Source organism: Pongo abelii, chromosome 8, assembly GCF_028885655.2.
Source record: "Pongo abelii isolate AG06213 chromosome 8, NHGRI_mPonAbe1-v2.0_pri, whole genome shotgun sequence".
In the NCBI taxonomy this organism is placed as follows: Eukaryota; Metazoa; Chordata; class Mammalia; order Primates; family Hominidae; genus Pongo; species Pongo abelii.
The window spans coordinates 99,806,468-99,832,310 of record NC_071993.2 but is presented as its reverse complement, the minus strand read 5'-3'; the positions used below and the strand labels follow the sequence as shown (position 1 = coordinate 99,832,310).

General features: G+C 38.9%; 1 protein-coding gene across 7 annotated transcripts in view; it reads right to left on the bottom strand.

Moving 5' to 3' along the window:
- Positions 1 to 25,843, bottom strand: part of EXOC6 (exocyst complex component 6) — a 207,717-nt gene that overhangs the window by 1,294 nt on the left and 180,580 nt on the right. For 4 of the 7 annotated variants that reach the window (XM_054522647.2, XM_054522650.2, XM_054522649.2 and 1 more), the window contains 2 exons: positions 1,163 to 1,275; positions 281 to 295 (listed from right to left, as the gene is read on the bottom strand). In XM_054522647.2, the coding sequence (XP_054378622.2) occupies positions 281 to 295; positions 1,163 to 1,275 (128 nt within the window). The remainder of the gene's footprint in view (positions 1 to 280; positions 296 to 1,162; positions 1,276 to 25,843) is intronic. The other 3 variants (XM_024253940.3, XM_063727666.1, XM_054522648.2) reach the window with 2 other exon arrangements.

The window sequence follows — 25,843 nt, the reverse complement described above, 5'->3', positions numbered from 1 at the left end:
CTTAGTAAAAGAAAATTAAAAGCTAAGCTGTCACAAGTAAAATATCTTGGCATGCTCTGAATTATCCCACACTAATCCTATGCTTGAAAAATATAGTTCAAAGAAAGTAGGTACTAAATAAACATACAGATATAGTAACCATGCAAAAAATTAGAAGCTTTATTTTACATTCTATGTTAAGTGGTATTTTTGCATTAGTATGTACATCTAAAATATGCTAGGTTTACTACTATCATACTATTTTCTAATATTATTCCACAAAGTATGCTAAAATACATACCCTGTATAGACTCTGCTAATCATATTCATAACAAGATAAGGTGAAAGGAAAATAACATTAGAAAATGTAAAATAGCGATGTTTTTGCCTCAGTTGCATTTCATGGCATTGTAAAATATACATTTATTTTAAACATTTCCTCTTGTCCTTTCAAATCAAATACACCACAAATATTTTGAAATATAGGAAAATAACAATTTTAATTTAAAAATTGAAAATTTTAATAGTGATACTTTTTCGTTTTTATTTTCTTATCCAGCAGCCCCCAGAATCACAGCAGATTCAGAGAGTCTCCCAATAGTGACATTTTAAATGAAATATGATTGACTAAAGAAAAAGTCTGTCACATAATGAGAGGGAAAAGTTAACACCTAAATTTATGTTTAGTTGGACAAGATGCATCAGTAAATCCTATTACCTCAGTTTTTACTGTATTGTTTTTTTCAAATCACATATTTCTCTACCTGCAAAGAATCCAAGTCCACAATGCTAAGATTTAGATAACACTGGTGGCAAACATTCCAATTCCTGGTCACATCTGACAAAATACCTTCTTTCCTGAGTTATAGACTTTTTTTTTTTAAAGAAAGCTCCAATTGTCACATCCCCAGTAAACATATTTCTAAGGTCAATTAAGCTTGCAATTCAGGATACAAAAGGAAAGATGTTTTGTTCACATCAATATAAACAGCAGTTGCTTATGAAACTACACCAACTCTGAAGGGCAAGAAAGAAAAGCTTATTTTTTGGTCATTAAACTAGAGTGAGCTTTTAAGCTCCATCTAGACTTTTCTTTTTTGACAGAGATCTCTAGTTCTTCAGTTTATCACTGAATCAAAAGGTGCTAAAATGTTATACAAAAAAGTTTTCAGAATATACTCACTTCTCCAAAAGAGTAAGGGCTGTGTTTGGATTCACCCGAAGGTACTTAGAAGCTGGCTGTCCATAATCAGCTAGGTAAGTAGACCAATCCCAAACCATAAACAGGTCAAGGAGCTGCGAAAGATGGGGGAAATGTTAAACCAACTTTTGATTATTTACCCAGTTAATACTTAAATTATATGCTATCCTTGGTCCATTTTAATATGGCTTGCTTCTTAGATGGAACAGAATATGGAAATTCATTTTTAAAACTTCATTAACTGTACTTTACAACCAAAATAGATCTTTTACTTTGAAATTACTAAAAATGCCAGGGGTTGTTTTCTAGTAAAATACTTTGTGTTTTCAAATAATTGTAAAATAATGAAAACACTGTTAATATAATATATATTAACCCTTGTACTGATGTACAGAAATTTTATCTTTATGCATTAGTCAGTACCCAGATTTAATTAATAAAGGTTGGTGCTACTAACCTGTATGAAGAATTTTAAAGAACTTAAATTGAACCTTTTTTTCTTAGAGGTAAGTATGTTTACCTTTCAAGGACGCTGTTTGCACCTAAGACTTTTTCCAAAGTAATTTAAACCAAAAGCTCAGATAATCTCAATTAAGTGCATTAAACAACCTCTGCTGGATTCTCTCCGGTGATAGATCCTCTGTAGTATTATGAAATGAGGGCTTCAGGATTCAGCCTGTTAACTCTAGGCTACCATTTTGTATAAACAAACAACAACAAAAAAGAAACCCTCTTGTTTCCCGTGGTGTCTTAAAATTGCCTATTTACTTTATAATCTTCAGTTAGAATCATTGTCAAATATGGAAGTAATCTTTTAAAAGCCTAAATGCCTAAACCTAAGCACCAAACTCTTTATCCAACTTTAAAACCCTAATCCCCTTTAAGCCATTTAAAACCAACTTCCTATCCCCATTTGAATTGTTTCAGAAAGCTAAATGCTTTACTTACTACCTTCCATTAGTTTTTATATTCTTTCTTTTTGTTTTAACTCACTTTATAAGTAAGGGGTCTTATTGGTTTTGCTTTCAAATGGAGGAAACATTTGCATTTACTCTTGGGATACAAGAGCCAACCACTGACTCTGAGAGGGATAAAACTCTGGGGTGATTAAAACCTCATAAAGAAAGGTTACCAGAAACTAGCTTTTCTTGATGAAGGTAAAGAACTTGCTTGACTCTTTCCCCATCCAATTTACAGGTATTAATAGAGATTTTCTTGCAACAGGCAGAAAATTCTATAATGAAAACATTAACTATGAAAAGCCACTCTATTTTCCTTCAGACAAGATACCATTCTGGGCCATACCAACAGTTGAAACACTAGGATAGAAACTATACTGAGACAATGTTAAAGAATATACTGTCTGAAAAAGAAAAGGGAACTTATTTAAAGTTCTGTGTAATTTTTAACTGTTGTTTGGCCACATTTTTCCCTCCTTTCACAAAGAGGAAAAGTTACTTTCATACACTCAGATGGTAAGAGTGTAAATTAGTATAACTTCTCTGGAATGTGATCCTGCAATGTGTTTAAGAACCTTATAAAAATGGCCATTCCCTTTGATTCAGCAATCCTACTTCTTGGAATGCAACTTCGGGAAACAGAAAAAAATTTATGCCCAAAGATATTAATCTCAAAAATGTTATTTGTGTTATCAAAAACTGAAAATAGCCTAAATCTCAATATTAAGAGACTGGTTAAGTAGTGAGGTATATCTGTATGATGACTATCATGTGGTTATTAAAATTAATGTTTACAAAGAATTTTAAATAACTTGGGATAATGTTTATGATAAATGTTGCTACTTAAGTTACATTAAAACCCATCCAAAATGACTGGAAGAAAATTTGCAAAAATGTTAAGGATGCCTGTTATAAGCTGGGCATGGTGGTGTGTTCCTGTAGTCCCAGCTACTCTGGAGACTGAGGCAGGAGGATCACTTCAGCCCAGGAGTTAAGAGTCCACCCTGGGCAACATAATGAGACTTCACCTCTAAAATAGTAATTTTTAAAAAAGAATGATTGTTATTTATGTGGTGGGATTAAGGTTAACTGTTATTTTCTTTATTTTTGTAATACTCTACAATGGATATGTGTTAATACTATAGTTAGAAATAAGGTTTATATATTTATATATTAAAATAAATTTCAATAATGAACACCCCTCACAGAGTTGTCAACAGAAGCCTCATTTTCAAGGATTCTTCTTTCAGGTATATGTGTGTATTTGCACAACTGTGCATGTGCAATGCACAGTGTCAGCAGAAAGCAACCTCTTAAGGCTCTTTTTCTCTAGGCTGATTTACCCCCAAGTGGGAAAGGAGGAGCCGACTTAATGAATGAAAAACCCGCACCAACTCCAACTGTGAATACAGAATTGATTCTTTTACAGCACAAGACCAGACTGTCCTAGATAAAGAAACACTATGCTTACAATGTTCACATATGGTCAGATACTTATATGCAAATCTCTTATGTGAAAATCCATAGAAATTACAGGAACCACAAAATTAAACCTACCTGCCCATATGTAGACAAATCTATGTGCTTTCATATTTACATTAATCTTTGTATAAATATTTATAGAAATACATATTGTACACAGTTAATTTACAGATATCTGTAGAAATCTGCACGAATTTGCAAATTAATGGTTAAGGAATTAATTGCCAAAGCAGATAAAAAGGCCAATGATCTAGATAAGATTCATTTATTTATTCAACATATATTGACTCCTCACCTATCACATGCTAGATACTATGCTAGGTACCAGAGATACAGCATTGGAACAAGACAAAATCTCTTTCCTCAAGGAGCTTACATTGTAAGATAGGAATAAAGCAGTAATCTTTTGATGTTAAGATGGAAGAAATTATAAAGAAAAGCTATTCACACAGAATCCTGGTAATTTAAACTACAGTAACACATGAGGAAGCTACTATCACTTTAATATAGAATAAAATAGAAACCATTAACTTATATAGAAGCTGGTGACTGCCTGCTCATTCCACTCAGTCTATGAATCCAATGACTGAAGATCCAATGGCTGAGACATTTCAGTGTTTGTGTCCCAAACACTACACATGAACATGGCAGAGAGCAAAGATGGAGCCAGCAAGCATGATGATCTCATATTCTCATTTCTCATTTTCATGTGTATATGGATTTTTCAAATGCATTGTACTGCTGGAACAAGTAAATAGAAACAAACTTCAAAACTGGGCAGGCAAGCTCATAAAAGTGTGTCTAGCACAGTGTAACCACTCAGTAGATATTCAGGAAATAACTGATTAATTGATGATGCCAGACCATTATTCCAAGTTTCCTTGGGAGCTTTTTTCTTAGGCTATAAGTACAGGCTACTTTAGCTTATGCTGATAGCTCTCTGAAAAAGGCCAATGTTGGCTTGCAGGCAAACTATGGCAAGTGAATATAGTGAAGTGACATCCCTGTATCTCTCCCAGCTTTTCACTGGGGTATTGATAAAGAGGAGAGACTCCATCATGATACAGCATTGGGTCGAACGTTAAGTAAGTTAAATGATCTTCCTGGAGAAAGTAGCGTTAATATTTCTGAATTGTCTACCAGTCTCCTTCACGCATAACAATTACAAGGTCATTTTTCACTTTTTATAATTCAGTTCTATTGAAGTGAAGGATAAAACAAAAAACCAGGACTTTATGCCTGGGTCCCACCTAACATTATGCCAGGCCAGATTTTATGGACTGAACCCATTTCCACAGGCGGCTATCCATGCCTGTTCTGACCAAGATGACCCTGGTCTTTGATTGGGATGACTTTAAAAGAACATGATTGCTCTAGAGTCAGAGTGTGTGATGGGAAGAAAAGGGGACACTGGGTTGTTGCCAGGTACAAACACTAATACTTCCCTTCGCTCTACCCCAACAGTCACTGCCTTGTGGACTGCCTCTCACAATTGGTTAGGCTTCACAGGATGCACTATGTTCTTAATATTAAGATCTACATTATGAAAAATCTCACTTCTCTACTTAAGTTTTGCTTCCTTCAGATGGCAATGCACAAATAATATGTTTGTTATTAATCACACAAAATCTCTTTCAGTCTTGTAAATAAACAGTAGGACATGGTCTCAACAGGTGTATTTATTAGGTAACACATATACCTGAAGTTCAAAGATGTAGATCAAACATGAACAAAAACAAAAATCTCCCCAGATTACCCAAAAGCAATTTTACAATTACTTATTAAAGGATAAAGTCAGGCATATGATAATGAAAATTGGTATTAAGTTTTATAAATGGGTTTCTTCCAATAGTCAAGTAAAGTAATTCCACCTTAAATCCTTTTGGGAAGTAAGCAAAGTACAGATGATATAAAAATGAAAAGGCAAAATCATGTGCCTGAGTTCTACCTCATCATGATTTGTAAGATTATCTGAAATTAGTATCCCAAGTTTTTTTCACCAAGGATTCAAAAATACCCTTCATAACTAATCTGATAACATAAAGTGGGTGTATGCCAACATTTGTAAGTGAGTTGTACGTTTCACTTCCTCAGCATTCCCTGTGTGGGTCCAGCAATCACAAAGATCAGCTTAAGGAAAGAAGTGTTACATGGGTGGTCTCATTTATATGCTCAAAATAGTTGAATCACTTCAGAATCACTGAGGAATTCATTTGTGTCAACCCATTTAGCTTGCTGACAGTTTCCCAACCTACAGACTCATTCTCGATCCATGCCCAAGGAACTTGGGGTCTCAGACCTGTTGAGATCACTTTGTACAAATGACACAATGAATCTAGGCAGACTTAAAACTATTCTATGAAACTCTTGAAGTGACTTTTTGCCTTTTTAAAAGTGAACCCACAGTGCCAGGTCATTTTTTCCTTGAATCTGATTTAGCTTTCTTTGTTTTGGGTATTTTGGGTTTTGCTTTTGAAGCATCTCAGGGGCAGTGACCCAGGACAGAAGATAAATAAAGTTAAGCCAACCTCAAGAGAAAAGCAACTGGGGATACCAGGTTTGCTTTTGTAAACGTGAACAGTGACCTGGGGGCTCAGGGTCAACCTCAGTCCCCCAAGTTCCCTTTTCAAACACTAAATCCACCTGGGACCTCAGAGTTGCTTTGCGGATTCCAAAAGTAAACCAGGAGATCATTTTTCCTTTGCCTCCAAAAAACAAAGCCGAGATCAGGGTTCCTAGAGTGCTCCAGAGATTTAAACAACAAAAGTCCTAAACCCTAGTACTGCTTCAAGGAAGAAATACTTGTCCTTCAAACAAATCCTGAGTAATTTGCCACTGGGAATTCAAGAAAAATGGGTCTTACTAAATTAGCTACATTGGAAAAAACTACAAGTCCTTTTTCGAAATCTATTGTGAGGTCAAATGATGAGCTCCATATGATTTTTAAAGCACCTGGATTTTCCTTCCTTTCCAGCCATCTAAAAACACCACATTTGGAAAACTCCACGTGGAGCACAGAATTTTAAGTAGCAGTCAGAAGAAGCATAGGCAATAACTACAATACAAAAAAGCAAAACAGTATTGTGCCTCCAGCCACCTCACTTTTTTGCCTTCAGGTGTTAACTGCCTTCACGCTACCTTCTGGATCTGATGCGCCTTCACCCAAGCCTGCCCTTTTCCAGTGTCCTATCTGCTAGACTTGCCCTCAGCCAGTCCTTTCACTCTCACCTCTGTGAGGACTAGGAGTGAGTTCTGAGCACTTCATGCTGCAGAAGCTGCTTAAAGGAATTAGTCTCTTCAAGTAACTTCACTCAGGTGAACTGTACATGCAAAGGTAGAAGGTTCTTAAAGTATTTTTTTATGCTAAGCTAATGTAGTAGTCCTAGATAACCTCTAGGTGAGTTTGGAATTTGAAAAAAAAAAAAAAAAGAGGCACACAGTAAAATTTACATAATTGGATTTACACACATCCATATTTGCTTTTTGATTTTTTTCTTTTTGGTCACTACCATGGCTAAAATAGCATATAGATACATACATGTGAATTTATGTGGTTAATTTATTAAAATTAATTTTATCAAATACATAGTTAATAATCAAATGGAGCATATCATGAAACCAACAGTTCACTGCCGTACTCAGAAGTAACCATGTTTAAATCCTTATTTATTTGTTTTTTGTGTTTTCTGTTGTTGTTGTTTTGAGACAGAGTCTCGCTCTGTCACCCAGACTGGAGTGCAGTGGCGCAATCTCGGCTCACTGCAACCTCCTCCTCCCGGATTCAAGCAATTCCTTTTTTTTTTTTTTTGAGACGGAGTCTCACTCTGTTGCCCAGGTTGGAGTGCAGTGGCGTGATCTCAGCTCACTGCAACCTCCACCTCCCAGGTTCAAGCAATTCTCCTGCCTCAGCCTCCTGAGTAGCTGGCATTACAGGGCACGCCACCACGCCCGGCTAATTTTTTGTATTTTTAGTTAGAGACGGGGTCTCACCATGTTGGTCAGGCTGGTCTCGAACTCCTGACCTCGTGATCCACCCATCTTGGCCTCCCAAAGTGCTGGGATTACAGGCGTGAGCCACCGCGCCTGGCCTCAGGTTCAAGCAATTCTTGTGCCTCAGCCTCCCAAGCAGCTGGGACTACAGGCACATACCACCATGCCCGGCTAATTTTTGTGTTTTTTGTAGAGACGGGGTTTCACCATGTTGCCCAGGCTGGTCTCAAACTCCTGGCCTCAAGTGATCCACCCACCTCGGCCTCCCAAAATGCTGGGATTACAGGTGTGAGCCATTGCATCTGGCCTTTAACTCCTCTTTTAGTTCTAGTGATTATCTCACTATCCCTAATAGGCTTATTTTTCTAATTTTGAGTTTATTATTTTACAGCTATCACATATGAGAATTTACCTTACTTTATACCAGCTCTCTTCTTGGGTAGCTATCCTACCATTTTTGTCTATTTTTGTTTTTATAACTTTAATACAATTAAACCTCTATTTCTTGTTATATAACTTTTAAAGTTTTTTTTTTTTTTTAAACAGCTTTGAGATGTACCATACAGTTCACTCATTTAAAGGGCACAAATCAATGGTTTTGACTCTATTCACAGAATTGTGCAACCATCTCAATCAATTTTAGAGCCCCTGAAAGAAACCCCATAGCCATTAGCAATCACTCCCCAAATGGGAATCAAATAACATGTGGTCTTCTGGCCTGCCATGGTGGCTCACACCTGTAATCCTAGCACTTTGAGAGGCCAAGGCTTAAGACTAGGAGTTTGAGACCAGCCTGGGCAACACGGTGAGACCTTGTTTCGACATACAATTAAAAATTAGCTGGCTGTGGTGGTGCACACCTGTTGTCCTAGCTACTTGGGAGGCTGAGGTGGGAGGCTAGCTTGAGTCCAGAAGGTGGAGGCTGCAGTGAGCAATGAACTGTACTCCAGGATGGTCAGCAGAACAAGACCCTGCCTCTATTTAAAACAAAACAACACAAAACAAAACAAACAAAACAAAAGACCTACCTGGTCTTTTGTAACTGGCTTCTTTCACTTAAGCATAATGTTTTCAAGGTTCATCACGTTGTAGCATGCATTATTACTTCATTCCTTTTTATTGACAAATAATAATATATTGTATGGATATACTACACCTTGTTTATCCAATCACCAGTTGATGGACATTTATCTTTTTTGGCTATTAAAAATAATGCTGCTGGGCCAGGTGCGGTGGCTCACGCCTGTAATCCCAGCACTTTGGGAGGCCAAGGAGGGTGGATCATGAGGTCAGGAGATCGAGACCATCCTGGCTTATACAGTGAAACCCCGTCTCTACTAAAAAAATATATAAAAAATTAGCTGCGCGTGGTGGCGGCACCTGTAGTCCCAGCTACTCAGGAGGCTGAGGCAGGAGAATGGCATGAACCTAGGAGGCGGAGCTTGCAGTGAGCTGAGATTGCACCACTGCACTCCAGCCTGGGCGACAGAGCAAGACTCAGTCTCAAAAAAAAAAAAAAAATGCTGCTATTAACATTTATGTACAAAGGTTTTGTAAAAAGCTGTTTCCAATTCTCTTGGGTATATATCTAGGAGTAGAATTTGTTATATAAACTTTTAATAGGATCTTCTGACTTTCCATTTAGCAGTATAAGAACATTAGCACCTTATGTAGTTGAGTTTTAAAATAATTCTTTTGGCAATTGGGATAAAATATTTATATTATATATTTAAACCCAAATAACAAATAGATATTTAATTAAAGTTTCCTGAAAGTTTTTATGAATGCAAAAAAGATGTTAATAAATTGTTGTTGTTGTTGTTTTTTTTTTGAGACGGAGTCTCACTCTGTTGCCCAGGCTGGAGTGCAGTGGCACGATCTTGGCTCACTGCAACCTCTGCCTCCTGGGCTCAAGAGATTCTCCTGCCTCAGCCTCCCAAGTAGCTGGGATTACAGGTGTGCGCCACTACCCCAGCTAATTCTTGTGTTTTTATTAGAGACAAGGTTTCACCAAAGTGCTGGGATTACAGGCGTGAGCCACTGCACCCAGCCAATGTTAATAAATTCTTATCAATTTTTTTATTTCCTATTTTTGAAAAATAATAAAAACCTACAATTACCCAATAGAAGAAAGAACCTGTCATATAATTTCCTCAAGTAGATTCACTTCAAATAGTTGAATGTGACTTAGATTTTTTTTTTTTTAATTATACTTTAAGTTCTAGGATACATGTGCACAACGTGCAGGCTTGTTACATATGTATACGTGTGCCATGTTGGTGTGCTGCACCCATTAACTCGTCATTTACATTAGGTATATCTCCTAATGCTATCCCTCCACGCACACACAGAAACACACAGGCATGGCTTGCTTTTCTTGAGAGTACTGAACGTAAGAGTTCAGCTTCATGTAGGTCATACATGAACTATCAGTACTTTACCTAATTACTAAAACCAAAAATCTGGATTTAGTTTGCTTTGTGTCTTCTCTGTCACAATTTTTTGTTTGTTTGTTTGTTTGTTTTTTGAGATGGAGTCTTGCTCTGTCCACCAGGCTGAAGTGCAGCGGCGTGATCTTGGCTCACTGCAACCTCTGCCTCCCAGGTTCAAGCAATTCTCCTGCTTCAGCCTCCTGAGTAGCTGGGATTACAGGAACGCGCCACTACACCCGGCGACTCTTTGTATTTTTAGTAGAGACGGGGGTTTCACTATGTTGGTCAGGCTGGTCTCAAACTCCTGACCTCATGATCCACCTGCCTCGGCCTCCCAAAATGCTGGGATTATAGGCGTGAGCCACCGCGCCTGGCCTCTCTCTCACAATTCTTCCATCTAATTTATTGACAAATAGTACCAATTTAACTTCCTAAATATTTCCTGTATTCACTTTCTTTCACCTTCTTCTTCTCTTTTTGTTTTGTTTTGTTTTGTTTGAGACATAGCCTCACTCTGATGCCCAGGCTGGAGTACAGTGGTGCAATCTCACCTCACAGCAACCTCTGCCTCCTGGGTTCAAGTGATTCTTGTGCTTCAGCCTCCCGAGTAGCTAGGATTACAGGCACACGCCCCCATGCCCAGCTAATTTTTGCATTTTTAGTAGAGACAACGTTTCACATGTTGGCCAGGCTGGTCTCGAACTCTGTGGCTCAAGTGATCCACCTGCCTTGGCCTCCCAAAGTGCTGGGATTATAGGCGTGCCTGGCCCTCTCCCAACTTTCCATCCCTACTATTACTACGCCTGTCCTAGTTCAGACATCATAATCTCTCCTCTGGGGCCGTTGGTCTTGCCTATTCCCTTTGCCTCTCTCTTCCAATATTCCAGATTAGCCAACCTCCACACTGCTGCCAGAGAGATCCAGCTAAAACACAAATTTGATTAGACCATTCCCTTGTTTAAAACCTTTGATGGCTCCCCATTTCCTGCAAGATAAATTCAAGTTCCTTAACATGACATGCAAAGCTCTCTTGCACCTCATCCAGGTCAACCTTTTGGCTTCTCCCTTCAAGTAATCCAGGCTCCTAAATGAGTACTCTTAGTTCTCTTAGAAACCATGCCTGGGCCAGGCGCGGTGGCTCACACCTGTAATCCCAGCACTTTGGGAGGCTGAGGTGGGTGGACCACCTGAGGTCAGGAGTTCAAGACCAGCCTGGCCAACATGGTGAAACCCCATCTCTACTTAAAAATACAAAATTAGTCGGGCATGGTCGTGAGCACCTGTATTCCCAGCTACTTGGGAGGCTGAGGCAGGAGAATTGCTTGAACCCAGGAGGCAGAGGTTGCGGTGAGCCGAGATCATGCCATTGCACTCCAACCTGGGCGACAAGAACAAAACTCGGTCTCAAAAAAAAAAAAGAAACCGTGACTACCCTAGGACACTCCTCATTCCTCAGCTCTTCTGTATGCAGTCTCCTCTCCCTCCTTCTTCACCCAGGTAGCTCTTACTTAGTCCATAACACTTAAGTCTAAATCAGTCTCCCAGGAAGCCTCTCCAGACCACCTTGGTTGGGTTAGCTGTCACTCTTTTGTGTCCTCATACTACCCTCCACATATCTGTATCACAGTGTTTTTCACGGTATATTGACATTAGAGGTTAGTTTGTTTATCCACCAAAGAATCAAATATCAATAATTCCATTTTTAGTCTGGGTGAATCATAGCTATCCCAGCACTTGTCTCCTTCCAATATCTCAACAGTTGAAGTGCCTTTTTCCTCCTTCTAATAATGTACATTGTAAGTGCCTCAAAGCTACTGACTTGTTTTGCTTAGTATCTGTATCTTCACATTTAGCCTGGTAACTGGCATATACTAGGCATCAACTAAATATTTATTAAGATTCACTGCATATGTTACCTTTTGATACATAATTTCGTAAGTCTATACTGAACCCATATCATATATACTGATAATAGGGCTATGTTATCATTTACTTGACATCTAAACTACTAGTAATTAAGACATCTCTGAATTTTAGTAATGTTTTATAATTATTCTGAAAGCCAGACTAGGCTATTTATTGATTGATTTAATTTGTGCCATAGGATGTACTAAAATATTTCACAACCAAAGTTCTGCTCCTTTTGTAAACTAGTGATGCCACCATCAAACATGTTAAATAAACATTCCCAGGTCATACATTTAATTTTCTGTACAGATTCACTACATCATCTGCTACACTTACATAACAAGTAGTTATGTAATGACTTCACCAATGAAGCTCAAAGACCTCTAATACTAAGGAAATCAAACCTTGAAACTCATGATGAGAGGTGTTCAATAGACTTTCAGTTCTCTCTGATGAGTCACTTTGCTCCACTGAAGCTATGAAGAAATAAGATCTGCTTGTATGAATTGACTTTGGAAGAACTTGAGCAACAAAGGAAGACAATATGAATTAGCCAATGAAAAAATTGTATGCCAACATGTCTATACTCCAGGATATGGCAGTTGCTTGAATGAAGGAAGCCAGACCAGGCTAGGATTTCCACAGTACAATTGTTAAGAAAAACACGACGGAAGAGAATAACCAGTTTTTCTAAATTCAAAAGAATCTAAGTGGTTCTTCTCCCTTCTTGCCCCACCTCAATGGTTATGACTTAAAATAAGGCAAATGAACACTTGGAGAATCCAATAGCTAGATTAATTTAGTCTTCATTATAAGCAGTCACATATGTTTTACCCTAAAATTTTAGGAAGTCAAATAATACTTATAATTTGCTATTAGTTATAAACAACGACTCTGGCTTTTCTTTAAGGCTGAACTAAAATTAAAACTAAATACTTGGCCGGGCACGGTGGCTCACATCTGTAATCCTAGCACTTTAGGGGTCTGAAGCGGCAGATCACTTGAGGCCAGAAGTTTGAAATTAGCCTGGCCAACATGGCAAAACCCCTTCTCTTCTAAAAATACAATAATCAGCCGGGCGTGGTGGCGGGTACCTGTAGTCCCAGCTACTCAGGAGGCTGAGGCAGGAGAATCGCTTGATCCCAGGAGGTGGAGGTTGCAGTGAGCCGAGATTGCACCACTGCACTCCAGCCTGGACAACAGAATGAGACAGTGTCTCCAAAAACAGAAACAAACAAATAAAAAAATCCCCCAAAACTAAATATTTAAGTCCCCAGAGGCACCTTATTCTCTTATTTAAAATGGAACTCAAGCCATTCAGGATAACTGAAAGAAACCAAGCTCATTAAATCCCAATTGCCTCAAGAGGAAAAGGGAGATCATTTCTATGGCAATAAATTAGTGGAAAAAAAAATAGACTCCAATTTTGGCAATAAATCTTTGGTGAAGTGATGACCTGAATTTCAGACTCAAATCTCATTTCTTATGCTTTATAGAGATAAGGCCTCAGTTTATATACTGAGGCCCAGAGTATAAATACAGACCCATTACCATTTTGCCTTGGAATCCTGAAGGGTTGCAAAGTTGGATTACCATACTTAGCCTGATGGAAATAAGGAAACTAAGGATCTCTGTGGTCTCTGTTAAAAACAATATTATAATATCTTGGTTAGTATTTGTATTTAGGAGAGTTTACAACCTTACTCATTTCTTTCAAATCTTATATTTTATAATCTTTACTCAAACAATTAAAAAAGATGTGCATTTAGTTTACTTTTCTTGAATCTCAAAGGTGCTTCTCTTATGCTAGATAATATATTAACCCCTAATTATCCATTTACTTCCAGACCTGATTGTGTATGTAATTACCTTTTGTCACGTATAATAATTTGCGCGACAAACATGTCAGAACACTTGCTGCTTAGTCTGTTTCAACAGATAAATGTAGTCTTTCCATAGCCTCAAGGCACAATTAAACATGAAGAAAAAAGGCAGTTATCAAACTATGCTGAAGCTGATTCACTAAGGCAGAAGTTCACAGCATGTAGTCAGGGCTTACTTTGGGGCCTGATGCTTGCTTGAATGCTTAGTTAGTAACAGATTTCTGAGACAAGGAAACAGAGACAACACTGTAACATTCTGACCAGTGCAGGTAGCCACATGAACTTCAAAATGGGCAACAGATGAACTTTAAGATGCAGCTTAGTTAAGAAGCAGCTACTGGTAAACAGCTATTGAAGTCACACCTTCACTACAGGTTATTGGATAAAATTAAAAAAGAGAAACTAAATAAAAACAGCAGTTGAAGGACTTATTTTCTTGGGAAGATAAATGCAGCCACTGGAATTAAATGGATTGTGATCTAAGTCCTGCGATGCTTGCACGATGTGAATCTGCACTATGAGAGTACAAAAAGAAATCCCTACCTGACCTCTGGATAACCTAAAAACAGGAAATTAGGACATTTCTAAGCAAAATAGGCTGTTATCCTGTTAAGACAATTGTTTCCATTGACACTTTGCATAAACATCTTACACTAGGCCATCAGAAAAAACTCAAGCCATGGCGTCTCTTCTTTGTAATAGATAAAAACAGTGCTTGGCCCAGTGCCCTCAACACAGTTGAGGAGGTAAAGTTTGTTGATGATAATTAAGAGGAGAACAAAGAAGAGAAAGAGAAATAACAAACAGGTAAGAAAACTGGAAGTATTCTTTAAGTATTTACAGATTGGTTGAAAGTAAATTCATAAAATATTAAAAATACAACTTAATTCTTAGTAAGAATCTGGGGTAATTAAGAGACTATGCAATGACTTTAGGGAAAGCTCAATAGACAATACAACTTAACATGAGTCAGCATTTTAAAAGAATTGTAGCCGGGCGTGGTGGCTCACGCCTGTAATCCCAGCACTTTGGGAGGCCGAGGCAGGTGGATCACGAGGTCAGAAGTTCAAGACCAGCCTGGCCAAGATGGTGAAACCCCATCTCTACTAAAAATACAAAAAATTAGCTGGCTGTGGTGGCGGGCACCTGTAATCCCAGCTACTCAGGAGGCTGAGGCAGAGAATTGCTTGAACCCAGGAGGCGGAGGTTGCAGTGAGCCAAGATTGCGCCACTGTACTCCAGCCTGGGCGACTCCATCTCAAAAAAAAAATAATAATAATAATAATTGTAAAATATCTGATATTTGATTATGGTGGTTCAGAATGTTAGAAATCGGCACCATCTGGCTGGAAAAAAATCAAGCTCTTCCTTTGTATCACTTAATCAATACTCTGGATATTATTTGGCTATCCAATTATACTTCACTTAAATAAGAAAATACCTCAGAGCTAATACTGCTTATGACACTGTCTTAGTCTATTTGGGTTACCATAACAAAGTACTATAGATCGAGTGGCTTATAACAATACAAATGTATTTCTCACAGTTCTGGTAGCATACTATAGCAGGTACCAGTAGTGTTTACGTCTAGGCCCTACTAAATTTCCTCCCAACCCAGGTTTTTAAAAATCAAGCTACTTTCATTTTGAATGAATCATTTAAGGGAGTTACAAACTCTGAGTCCCAACTTTCTCTTCTGTAAAAGAGATTGTGTTCACATGTGACAAGCACTATATTTGACACTAGTGATGAAAAGACGGTAATGGCCCAGTCTTTGGATTTAAGAAGTTCATAAGTATAAAGGGAAAGATATCACACAAACATAATTATAAACTAACATGCTGATTACACAGATGGACATATGTATAGGCTATTATCAGAGCATTAATTATTGCTTAGGGGGTGGGAAGTAGACCTAAGGAGCTGTCTTAGATGATACCCAAACTGAGTCTTAAGAAGGAGTTAATCAAAGGAGGGGTCGTGGTATTTCAAGCAGATGGAACAGTGTGAGGAAAGACACAAGGACAAGAAATAGTTATGCTTATGGGGAAATGCCATGTACTTTAGTGCTGCTAAACTGAAATATGAGTAAGGGGGTAGTACAAGACAGGCTGGAGAAGGGGTCAGGAGCTGAATCATAAAAGGACATACATATTCAGGAACTTTGGGTAGCCATTGAAAGGTTCTAAACAAGGAAGCTGGCCGGGTGCAGTGGCTCAGGCCTGTAATCCCAGCACTTTGAGAGGCTGAGGGGGGTGGATCACTTGAGGACAGGAGTTCAAGACCAGCCTGGCCAACTAGTAAAACCCTCTCTCTACAAAAATACCAAAATTAGCTGGGCTCGGTGGCATGTGCCTGTAGTCCCAGCTACTCAGGAAGCTGAGGCAGAAGAATCACTTGAACTCAGGAGGCGGAAGTTGCAGTGGGCCAAGATCGCACCACTGCACTCCAGCCTGGGAGACAGACCAAGACTCCATCTCATAAATAAATAAATAAATAATCAGGCACAGTGGCTCACGCCTGTAATCCTAGCACTTTGGGAGGCCGAGGCAGGTGGATCCCTTGAGGTCAAGAGTTCGAAACCAACCTGGCCAACGTGGTGAGACCCTGTCTCTATTAAAAATACAAAAAAATTAGCCAGGCATGGTGGTAGGCACCTGTAACCCCAGCTACTTGGGAGGCTGAGGCAGGAGAATTGCTTGAACCCAGGAGGTAGAGGTTTCAGTGAGCCAAGATCGTGCCACTGCATTCCAGCCTGGGCAACAGAGTGAGACTCCATCTCAAATAAATAAATAAATAAATAAACAAACAAACAAGGGAGCTGACATGGTCAGATTCACCACTTCGGTTCTGTAGTAAATGCACTTAAGGCAGAAAAAATAATTAGGAGACTGTTGTAACAATGTTAAAATACATTGGGACAGACAGGTACATAGTTGGGATAGAGAGAAAATGATGAATAGGTGGTAGACAAGTAGTTAACATGGAGATAAGAGGATGGGTTTAAGAAATACTTAGGAGAAAAAAGTCCCTAGGACATGGTGATTGTCTAGGACATGGCAGAGTGGTTCTACCAATCAAAACAGACAACATGAAAAAGGGATGTGATTTGAGAATAAGGGAAGACAACAAGTCAACAGCTTTGGTCACACAGTATGCGGGACACACACCTAAGTCAAATGGTTTACCAAGCAACTGGATATGTATCTAAGGCATACTGCCAGAGATCTGATGAGAGCGGGTCAGCTCACCTAGGTCAGGAGTATAGGGAGCAGTGTTCTAAGGACAGAAACCTCGGGGAAACCAACATTTAGGGGGCAGAAAAGGAGACCACAAAAAAGAAAGAGGAAGGATGTTAAGGGAGTACAGATTCAGAAGACGAGAGAATTTTAAAGAGAACATGATCCACATTACCAAATGCAGCAGAAAGAACCAATAGGATACAGGCTAAAAATGTCTACTGGCCTTCCCTGGTGACCTAAGTGAACACTATCTCAGCAGTGTGGCAAAGCAGATAGGAATGGATGAGAAATGAATGAGAGATGTGGAAATAAGAATAATCAATTATAAACCACTCTTTTAAGGATGCAAATGAGAGAAGATAAATTGGAAATAGCTAACATGTTTTTAGGCTAAGAAAAGGATAAAGCAGGCCAGACGCAGTGGCTCATGCCTGTAATCCCAGCACTTTGGGAGGCCAAGGCGGGTGGATCACGAGGTCAGGAGATCAAGACCATCCTGGCTAACACAGTGAAACCCCGCCTCTACTAAAAATACAAAAAATTAGCCGGGGTGGTGGCAGGCGCCTGTAGTCCCAGCTACTTGGGAGGCTGAGGCAGGAGAATGGCGTGAACCTGGGAGGCGGAGCTTGCAGTGAGCCGAGATCACGCCACTGCACTCCAGCCTTGGAAAGGAGCGAGACTCTGTCTCAAGAGAAAAAGAAAAGGATAAAGCAGAGGAAAGGCAGATGAATAATGAAACAAAATGAAACAAAATCCCATACAAAAGATAGGGTCAAGGGCATAGGAAGATGAGAGCCTCATTAAAAAGGCTTCCTAACACCTCAGAATGAAGGACAGGAAGAATGGGTGTGGATATAGATAAGCTGACTACAAAAGCAACAGTGAGAGGTTGATGGTGATAGAGATGGAAAACAAGAGGCTCAGAGGGGCTGGAGCTTTCACTCAAGAGTGGAGGAACAAGGGTCTACAAATAGAAATGAGGAACCAGGGGAACACCAATCTCATTCACACTGTGCAGCCGTGAAAGAATGCATCCTGCCACTAGAGAGAGCTGCAGGGTTAGCAGTATCCTCCGAATTCTATGAAAAGGAGGTGAAGAAAGCATTCTGCCACACAGTTGAAGCACTAGGGCCATTTACATTGCAATGAGGGTTTTCAGGTGGCACAGAATAAGTGGGCCAGAAGAAGTGAAAAGATGAGTAGACAAAACAAGGAGTGAATGAAACAGGAAAAAAGGTGGAAGGTGAGAAGTAGAGTAAGGAAGTGGAAACTACTTAATTTCATTGAATAATCAAATTTTATTTTAATCTTCTCGGACGAAGGATGTGTGACTGGGAAGTAACAGAAACAGCAGTGTCTGACCAAGTCTCAGAGAGAAATGGTGGAGGCTGCCCTGAGATTTTCAAAAGGGAACAGAAGCCTCTATTTGGATGGGGCGAATCTCCAGATATCTGGAGCAGCAGCAAGGGCACTTGCTGGGGAGAGCTTCTAAGAGGTTTGGAGCCAGGGGTTAGATTTTTGGAAGTCCCTTCCAATCCTCAAGTCTTAGGATTTTATGACCATGAAAATCACTGAATCACAATCTGAAGGTAATTGGTAGATGTTCTGACATTTACGAAAACACAAATGGGTTCAAAGAAAAGGAGAGAAATATATACATTGCAAAATACTCGAGGGACTAAACAGTGACTTAACTATGAGTACTAAGCACTGCAATGCATATCTAAGAGGAAGTTTAGAGAATAATGCTATAAATGGTAGTCTCAAATAAAAAAATACCTTCAGCAATATCAGCCTTTTGGTGTATATTAGTAAAAATTTTCATGACAACTATTATCCACTTGGCTCTGAAGAGGTCACTATTGGCCTTTTGGTCTCCCAAAGTGCTGGGATTACAGGCATGAGCCACCATGACTGGCCTTTTTTAATACATGGTCTATATATATATATATAGGTAGAAGAATACATCCCTTTGAAGTGCTAGCAAAGTGTTGGCAGCGTTGAGTTCTCTGCACCATCTAAATTAGCAGATAGGTGGCTCTATGGGCCATAGATAACTTCCTAAAGTGCGGAGTGTGTACATATACTTACTTTTCCTTTGTATGTTTGTTTTCACTTTCTAATCAAATTTTGAGTTCTTCAAGGGTAGAGGTAATAGCTCTTCTCCCTTTAGGGTACTCAAAGCTTGTTGAACTGAGCTAAATTATATTTCATAGAACACTTTAAGAAGCAAAAGTTTAAGAATTGTGTCTCTTCTGGGACAAAACAGCCACGAAGGAAAAGCAGAGATTATACATGAAAAAGCTTCTAATTTCAACCACTGGAAAGCTCAATATTGTTGAATCAATATTGCTTGAGTCTAGAACTCTGTCATGTATATATACGTCTCATTCAAGTAGAGTGCTGGCTGTTCTCTATAAAAGTAGAAGTTGAGTTTCAGGGAAATTACATGTCATCTTCAAATTTATATGTAAAATAGGATTAGAAGATAATTTCTTCAATTTATAAATTAACTGCTTAAACAATTAGACTAGGATGGCTTAATTTACACAAACATTTCCTTTTATTTGTATGTGTAGCCATTCTGCTTTCAAAAAGAATGCTTAGTAGGATTTTTTTAGAACTCTGTTGTCAGATTCACACTTGATATGGCAAATACAATATAGGTTGTCTAGGGAATATTATTTTATGTAGCAAAAAGATCATAACTGAAAATAGGAATTGTGGTTATAATATTCACTAGTATGTAAAAGAAACAGTGCATTTATTGTTTTTCTAACAAACCATTTAAATATTTAAACTTCTCATAACTATTTTCCAAACTGAAAGAAACCTGTAACAAGAAAAAAAAATTTCTAGTCAACAAAAAAAATGTATTAGAGAAAACTATTTCTTTTTTGTTTTTGTTTTTGTTTTTTTGGAGATGGAGTCTCGCTCTGTCGCCCAAGCTCCGCCTCCCGGGTTCACGCCATTCTCCTGCCTCCACCTCCTGAGCAGCTGGGACTACAGGTGCCTGCCACTGCGCCCGGCTAATTTTTTTGTATTTTTCATAGAGACGGGGTTTCACCGTGGTCTCGATCTCCTGACCTCGTGATCCGCCCGCCTCAGCCTCCCAAAATGGTGGCATCACAGGCGTGACCACTGCACCTGGCCCAAGAAAAATATTTCTTAAAAATGAGTAATAGGCAGGTGAGGTGGCTCACGCCTGTAATCCCAGCACTTTGGGAGGCTAAGGCAGGCAGATCACCTGATGTCAGGAGTTTGAGACCAGCCTGGCCAAAATGGTGAAACCCTGCCCCTACTAAACATAGAAAAACCAGCTGGGTGTGGTGGCACGTGCCTGTAATCCCAGCTACTCAGGAGGCTGAGGCAGGAGAATCGCTTGAACCTGGGAGGCAGAGGTTGCAGTGAACTGAGATCACACCACTACGCTCCAGCCTAGGCAACAAGATAGAAACTCCATTTCAAAAAAAAAAAAGAGAATAATAGGGCCAGATGTAGTGGCCCTATTAATCCCCACACATTGGGTGGCTGAGGTGGATCACTTGAGGCCAGGAGTTTCAGAACAATCTGGGCAACATGGCAAGACTCTGCCTCTAAAAAAAATACAAAAATTAGCTGGGTGTGGTGGCATGCACCTCTAGTCCCAGCTACTCCAGAGGCTGAGGTGGATCACCTGAGCCTGGGGAGGTTGAGGCTGCAATGAGCCATGATCACACCACTGCACTCCAGCCTGGGCGACAGAGAGGGACCCTGTCTCCAAAAAAAAAAAAAAAAAAGTAGAAGAAGAATAGGAAGTTTGGCAAAAATGTGAATTAATTTTGAGAGAAAAGATATAGCTCCTTGTTGAGTAATGCCAATGTTAATAGTTAATCATTAGTTTACTGCATATATGATATTTATCAAAGGCCAGAATATCACTACCCTCTATAGTTGATGGACTGTTCTAAAAATTTTAACCTATCCCTTTCAGTGAAAAAAACAGCAGGAATATTGATGATTGAAAACAGGTAAATCTGGGACTGTCTCTTTTTACATTATGCACAGTCTGTGGAAACAAAGATTTAATCCTTGTGTAACTCACTGAAAATTTACCTTAAAACTTATCATATTACAATAATGCTTATATTGTAAATAAGAAATATTCCATATTTTCCCAACTGCAAACTTAAATGACATAATTTTTTCCATAAATCTGTTAACTTTATTTATTGTCATATTGCCAAGTTACATATCTCTTTTAAAAATAATTCTGATTTATGGTACTTTTTTGGAGAGCTTTTTCAGCAGTACCCAGTAATTCCACTTCTAAAGGCCTACAGAAATACTTACACAAGTGCTCGATATATATGTATAAATATATTAATGGCAGCTTCATTTATAGATAGAAAAAACTAAAGAATCCATAATGTCCAACAAATGAGGACTTGTTTAATAAATTATGGTATATGTACACTATAGACAGTACAATGAAATTAAAAAGAATGAAACATCCATATTTACCAATATGAAAGCATATGCTGCATGAAAAATGTGAATTATAACATACCTCCCCCAAAAAGGAAATAACTACATGTGTGCATGTAAGTATCTGCATGTATACATGTTCGAATGTACACTACAAAGGTCTGGAGGGAAATAAACCAATAACTGTGAGAGACTGAAGAGGAGGGGAAAATAAGAGCTTTCTCTTTTTTTCTTTTTTTTTTTGAGATGGAGTTTCGCTCTTGTTGCCCAGGCTGGAGTGCGATGGTGTGATCTCGGCTCACTGCAACCTCCACCTCCCAGGCTCAAGCGATTCTCCTGCCTCAGCCTCCCGAGTAGCTGGGATTACAGGTATGCGCCATCATGCCTAATTTTTTGTATTTTTAGTAGAGATGGGGTTTCTCCATGTTGGTCAGGCTGGTCTCAAACTCCTGACCTTCGGTGATCTGCCTGCCTCGGCCTCCCAAAGTGCTGGGATTACAGGTGTGAGCCACTGCGCCCGGCCTGAGAGCTTTCTTTTTAGGTTAGATTTTAGTTTAACAGTGAACATGCAATATCTATTTCCTGTGTTTTCATTTTTGTTTTTCTGGAGACAGAGTCTTGATCTGTCATCCAGGCTGGAATGCAGTGGCAAGATCTCGGCTCACTGCAACCTCCGCAGGCCAGGTTCAAGCAATTCTCATGTCTCAACCTCCCAACTAGCGGGGATTACAAGCGTGTGCCAATGCACTCGTCTGATTTTTGTATTTTTAGTACAGACGGGGTTTTGCCATGTTGGCCAAGCTGGTCTAGAGCTCCTGGCCTCAAGTGATCCACTCACCTCAACCTCCCTAAGTGCTGGGATTACAGGCGTGAGCCACCACGCCAGGCCCCAATTTCCTGGTTTTGACAAATACTATAGCTATGTAAAACATTAGCTCTGGGGGAAGTGTACAAGGGACCTCTCTAAACTATATTTGTAACTTTTTGTGAGTGTGCAATTATAGTACTTTTAAGAAATTTTTAAAAACAGTGAGTATAAACAATTTTTGTAATTATCACACTGTTTGTTTTTGGTTTTTGAAAAATCATTTTACAGGGTAATTTTCCAAGCTACAAAACAGCTCTAACGTTTACTCTTAAAATAATCATAAAAATTTGAGTTCGAAGTTCATATCGATAGCTGAAGGCATAAGCACCTATCACCTACATATTTAAGCAAATAAACTATAAACTTCCGGAATTATGACACTGGAGCAAAAAGAAGAAAAAAGAAAAAGTCATTTAGGTTCAGACTAATCCTTTATAATTTAAGCTTTCCCAAAAGGGCAGCATACTTTTCTAATATCTGGACCTTAAGGTAAACTTTGTGAGATGTCTGGTCTTGTTACATTCAGAAGTAAACCCAAATGTATCTTCCTTTAATTCTTTGGCACTTCAAGTGAATTTAGGATTGTCTGAGGAAAAAATGCTTGCTGGAGGAGCTGTGTGAACAAACTTGTTGTCCTGCTACTATATCTAGTCAAGAATTCAGATACTACAACCTTGGCAAATCCCATTAATACTTTAAGAAGTCAACGACTTTAAAACTTCTAAAGAAAGTTCCTGTGAAGTAGTCACAGGGGCAAGTTTAAGCAGGCAGCGTGTGTATACAATATAGTAACAAAATCATGCAAACAAAAGAAGATTTGTTTAATTATAGTGGAAATAATTGTTATTTAAAAGTGCCTTCTTCCTCATCATAAAAGAATAAACTGGACCAGTGGCAAAAGAATTGTATGTTGTGATGCCTTAAGATTAGAAACAGAAGACAGAAATTTCAAAGCAAAGTCCTGGCAGACGTCCAGTCTCCATGGCATGAATTCTGGCCAAACAATTCCTCCATAAGTTTCAAGGCTTGTTCATGTCCCTTTAGACAGAACTCAAAGTTGTTCATTTTGAATCAAATACAAGTGTATGTTTATCAGGGTTTTCCTATCTTTCTATGGTGATGTACATGGGAACTTCTTTCCTACAACTTATAATCATTTGGGGGTATGGTAGAGAGAGATTATCAGGCCATGTATAAAAGGGTAAAAGAAAATGGGTGAGGGGCTAAGAACAAGGAGGTGGGTGCCCAGGGTACTTCCCTTTTCAAGCAAGACTGGTGGAAGAAACTGTCAGCTTTTAATAGTTCACCTATGATATGAACCTAGCATAGCGATGCCACTGCCCTGTTGAAGTGTTAAAAACCAACAGATGGTAGCTGCTAACTCAATCAACTGATAATCTCTTTACTGCAAGCTTCACATAATTCCTAACTTCAGCAATCAAGATTAAGCATGCTAGGTAAAAGCTCTCTCTCAGAAGTAAACTCTACAACATTTTCCCTCACAGATTTCATTAAACCATTGTAATATAGTTGAAATAGTTCAGGAAACAGTTTCCAAAACTGTTTCAAAAACAGTTATTTGGAAACAGTTTCCAAATAACTTCCCTGCAGTAGTTATTAAGCAGAGCAGGACTCCATCCTGTCTGATTTCCTACACAATAGTGTTCTTGTCACAAGTCATTCAGATACTTTGGTGGCTTTCTTTTTACACTCCTAACTTTTTATCTTTTAGCTGTCTTTCAGAATCCAATAGTCTTTGTCTTCAACTTTATCTCATTACTGCCAACTAACTTATCTCTCCAATAGTCTGGCTCTTATTTAATTTCTACCACTCACTTCTTTTTCCCCAGTGCCTGGCACTCGATCATTTTTATTGAAGAAATAAATGAGTAAATAAACAAACAAATAAATCAAAATCTACCCACACCTAGTGCTTTTTACTGCAAACAGTTTTAGGAGTCCACTAACAAACGCTTAATTTATTTACATATTGCATTGTTCCAAAAGGGTTTTAAGGCAATTTACAAAAACATATGCAAGACAAATTTAACTTAGTTAACTGAGAAAAGCCAGGGCCACGAGAAAATGAGAGTAGGAAAGAAGATGAGGTTAGTATACAAAATACATGTGATGCTATGCTATATTCCTGAGTTTTTCTGTCTCCAAAATACAGAATAAAATACCATTAATTATACAACTCACCGTTCTCTTGAAATAAAAACCAACCAGTTGCTTAGGGTAAATTCAACTATCTGTAATACTGAAAGCAGAAATCTCTGAGTCTGCTGGGAGCTACTATGAGCTACTGTGAAATACAGTGAACGCAATCATCAGTAGTTACTACAGCAATTCTATCATCCGTAGCCTAGACTACCAAAACAATCATCTAATTGCTCTTCCTGATTCTAATTTTGTCCCTTTTAAATCTATTCTCCTTAAAACAGCCAGAATAAACTCTCAAAATACAAATCAGAGTATGACACTAACCTGCTTGAAACCCTTGAATGATTTCCCATCATACCTATGATCCAAACTCCTTAACAAAGCCCTCAAGGCCGTACATGATTTGGCTCTGATAATCCTCCTAATTTCATTTGCCCCTCTTCCTCTTGCACACTACATTACAGCCATACTATTACCCTTTCTCTTTCCTAACAGCACCTTAGGACTTTGCTCTTGCTCGTCCCTCTGCCAGGAATGCTGTTTCCCTATATTTCCCAATTTCACTCAGTTATGTGCTCAGATGCCACCGCCTTAAAGAGGGTTTCCCTGATCAACAAATCTGAAGTGGCCCACCTCACCTCCAGTCACTATCACATTAACCTGTTTTATTTTTCTCATACCATCTAAAAGCTATTTGAAATTCCATCTAAAACTATTTAAATTAGCACTCTTTGTTGTGGATCTCCCTCCAACAAAGGGGGATTTCGAGAGGAGGGATCCTGCCTATCTTGTTCACCACTGTGTCTTCTGCACTTAAAACAGTGCCCAAAGCAGGTGCTCAAACATTTGTCCAGTAAATGAAGAAACATCTGAAAACAGAGCAGCTCTTGGTGATCTGGCTTAATCTGGACAGCTTTCAGTTTTGCTGGAGTAGTGGTGTGTAGCTATCTATTTTTAGGTCATATATGCTGCCTTTGAGATGAAAACATTAGACTTTCTTCTCAGAAAAATGCGCATACAAAATTCTGCTTGAACCTCCTAAAACCAACCCATGGTTCTCAAGTTGGAACCCCTGACGTAAAGGCACGTAATGACCTTTGTGCAATGCAATCTATGTTGATGTTTGCTGTTGTTTTTGTGACCCTCGCTCTGTCACCCAGGATGGAGTGCAGTGGTGCAATCATAGCTCACTGCAGCCTTGACTCCCAGGCTCAAGCAGTCCTGCCTCAGCCTCCTGACTAGCTGGGACTACAGGTGTGCACCACAATA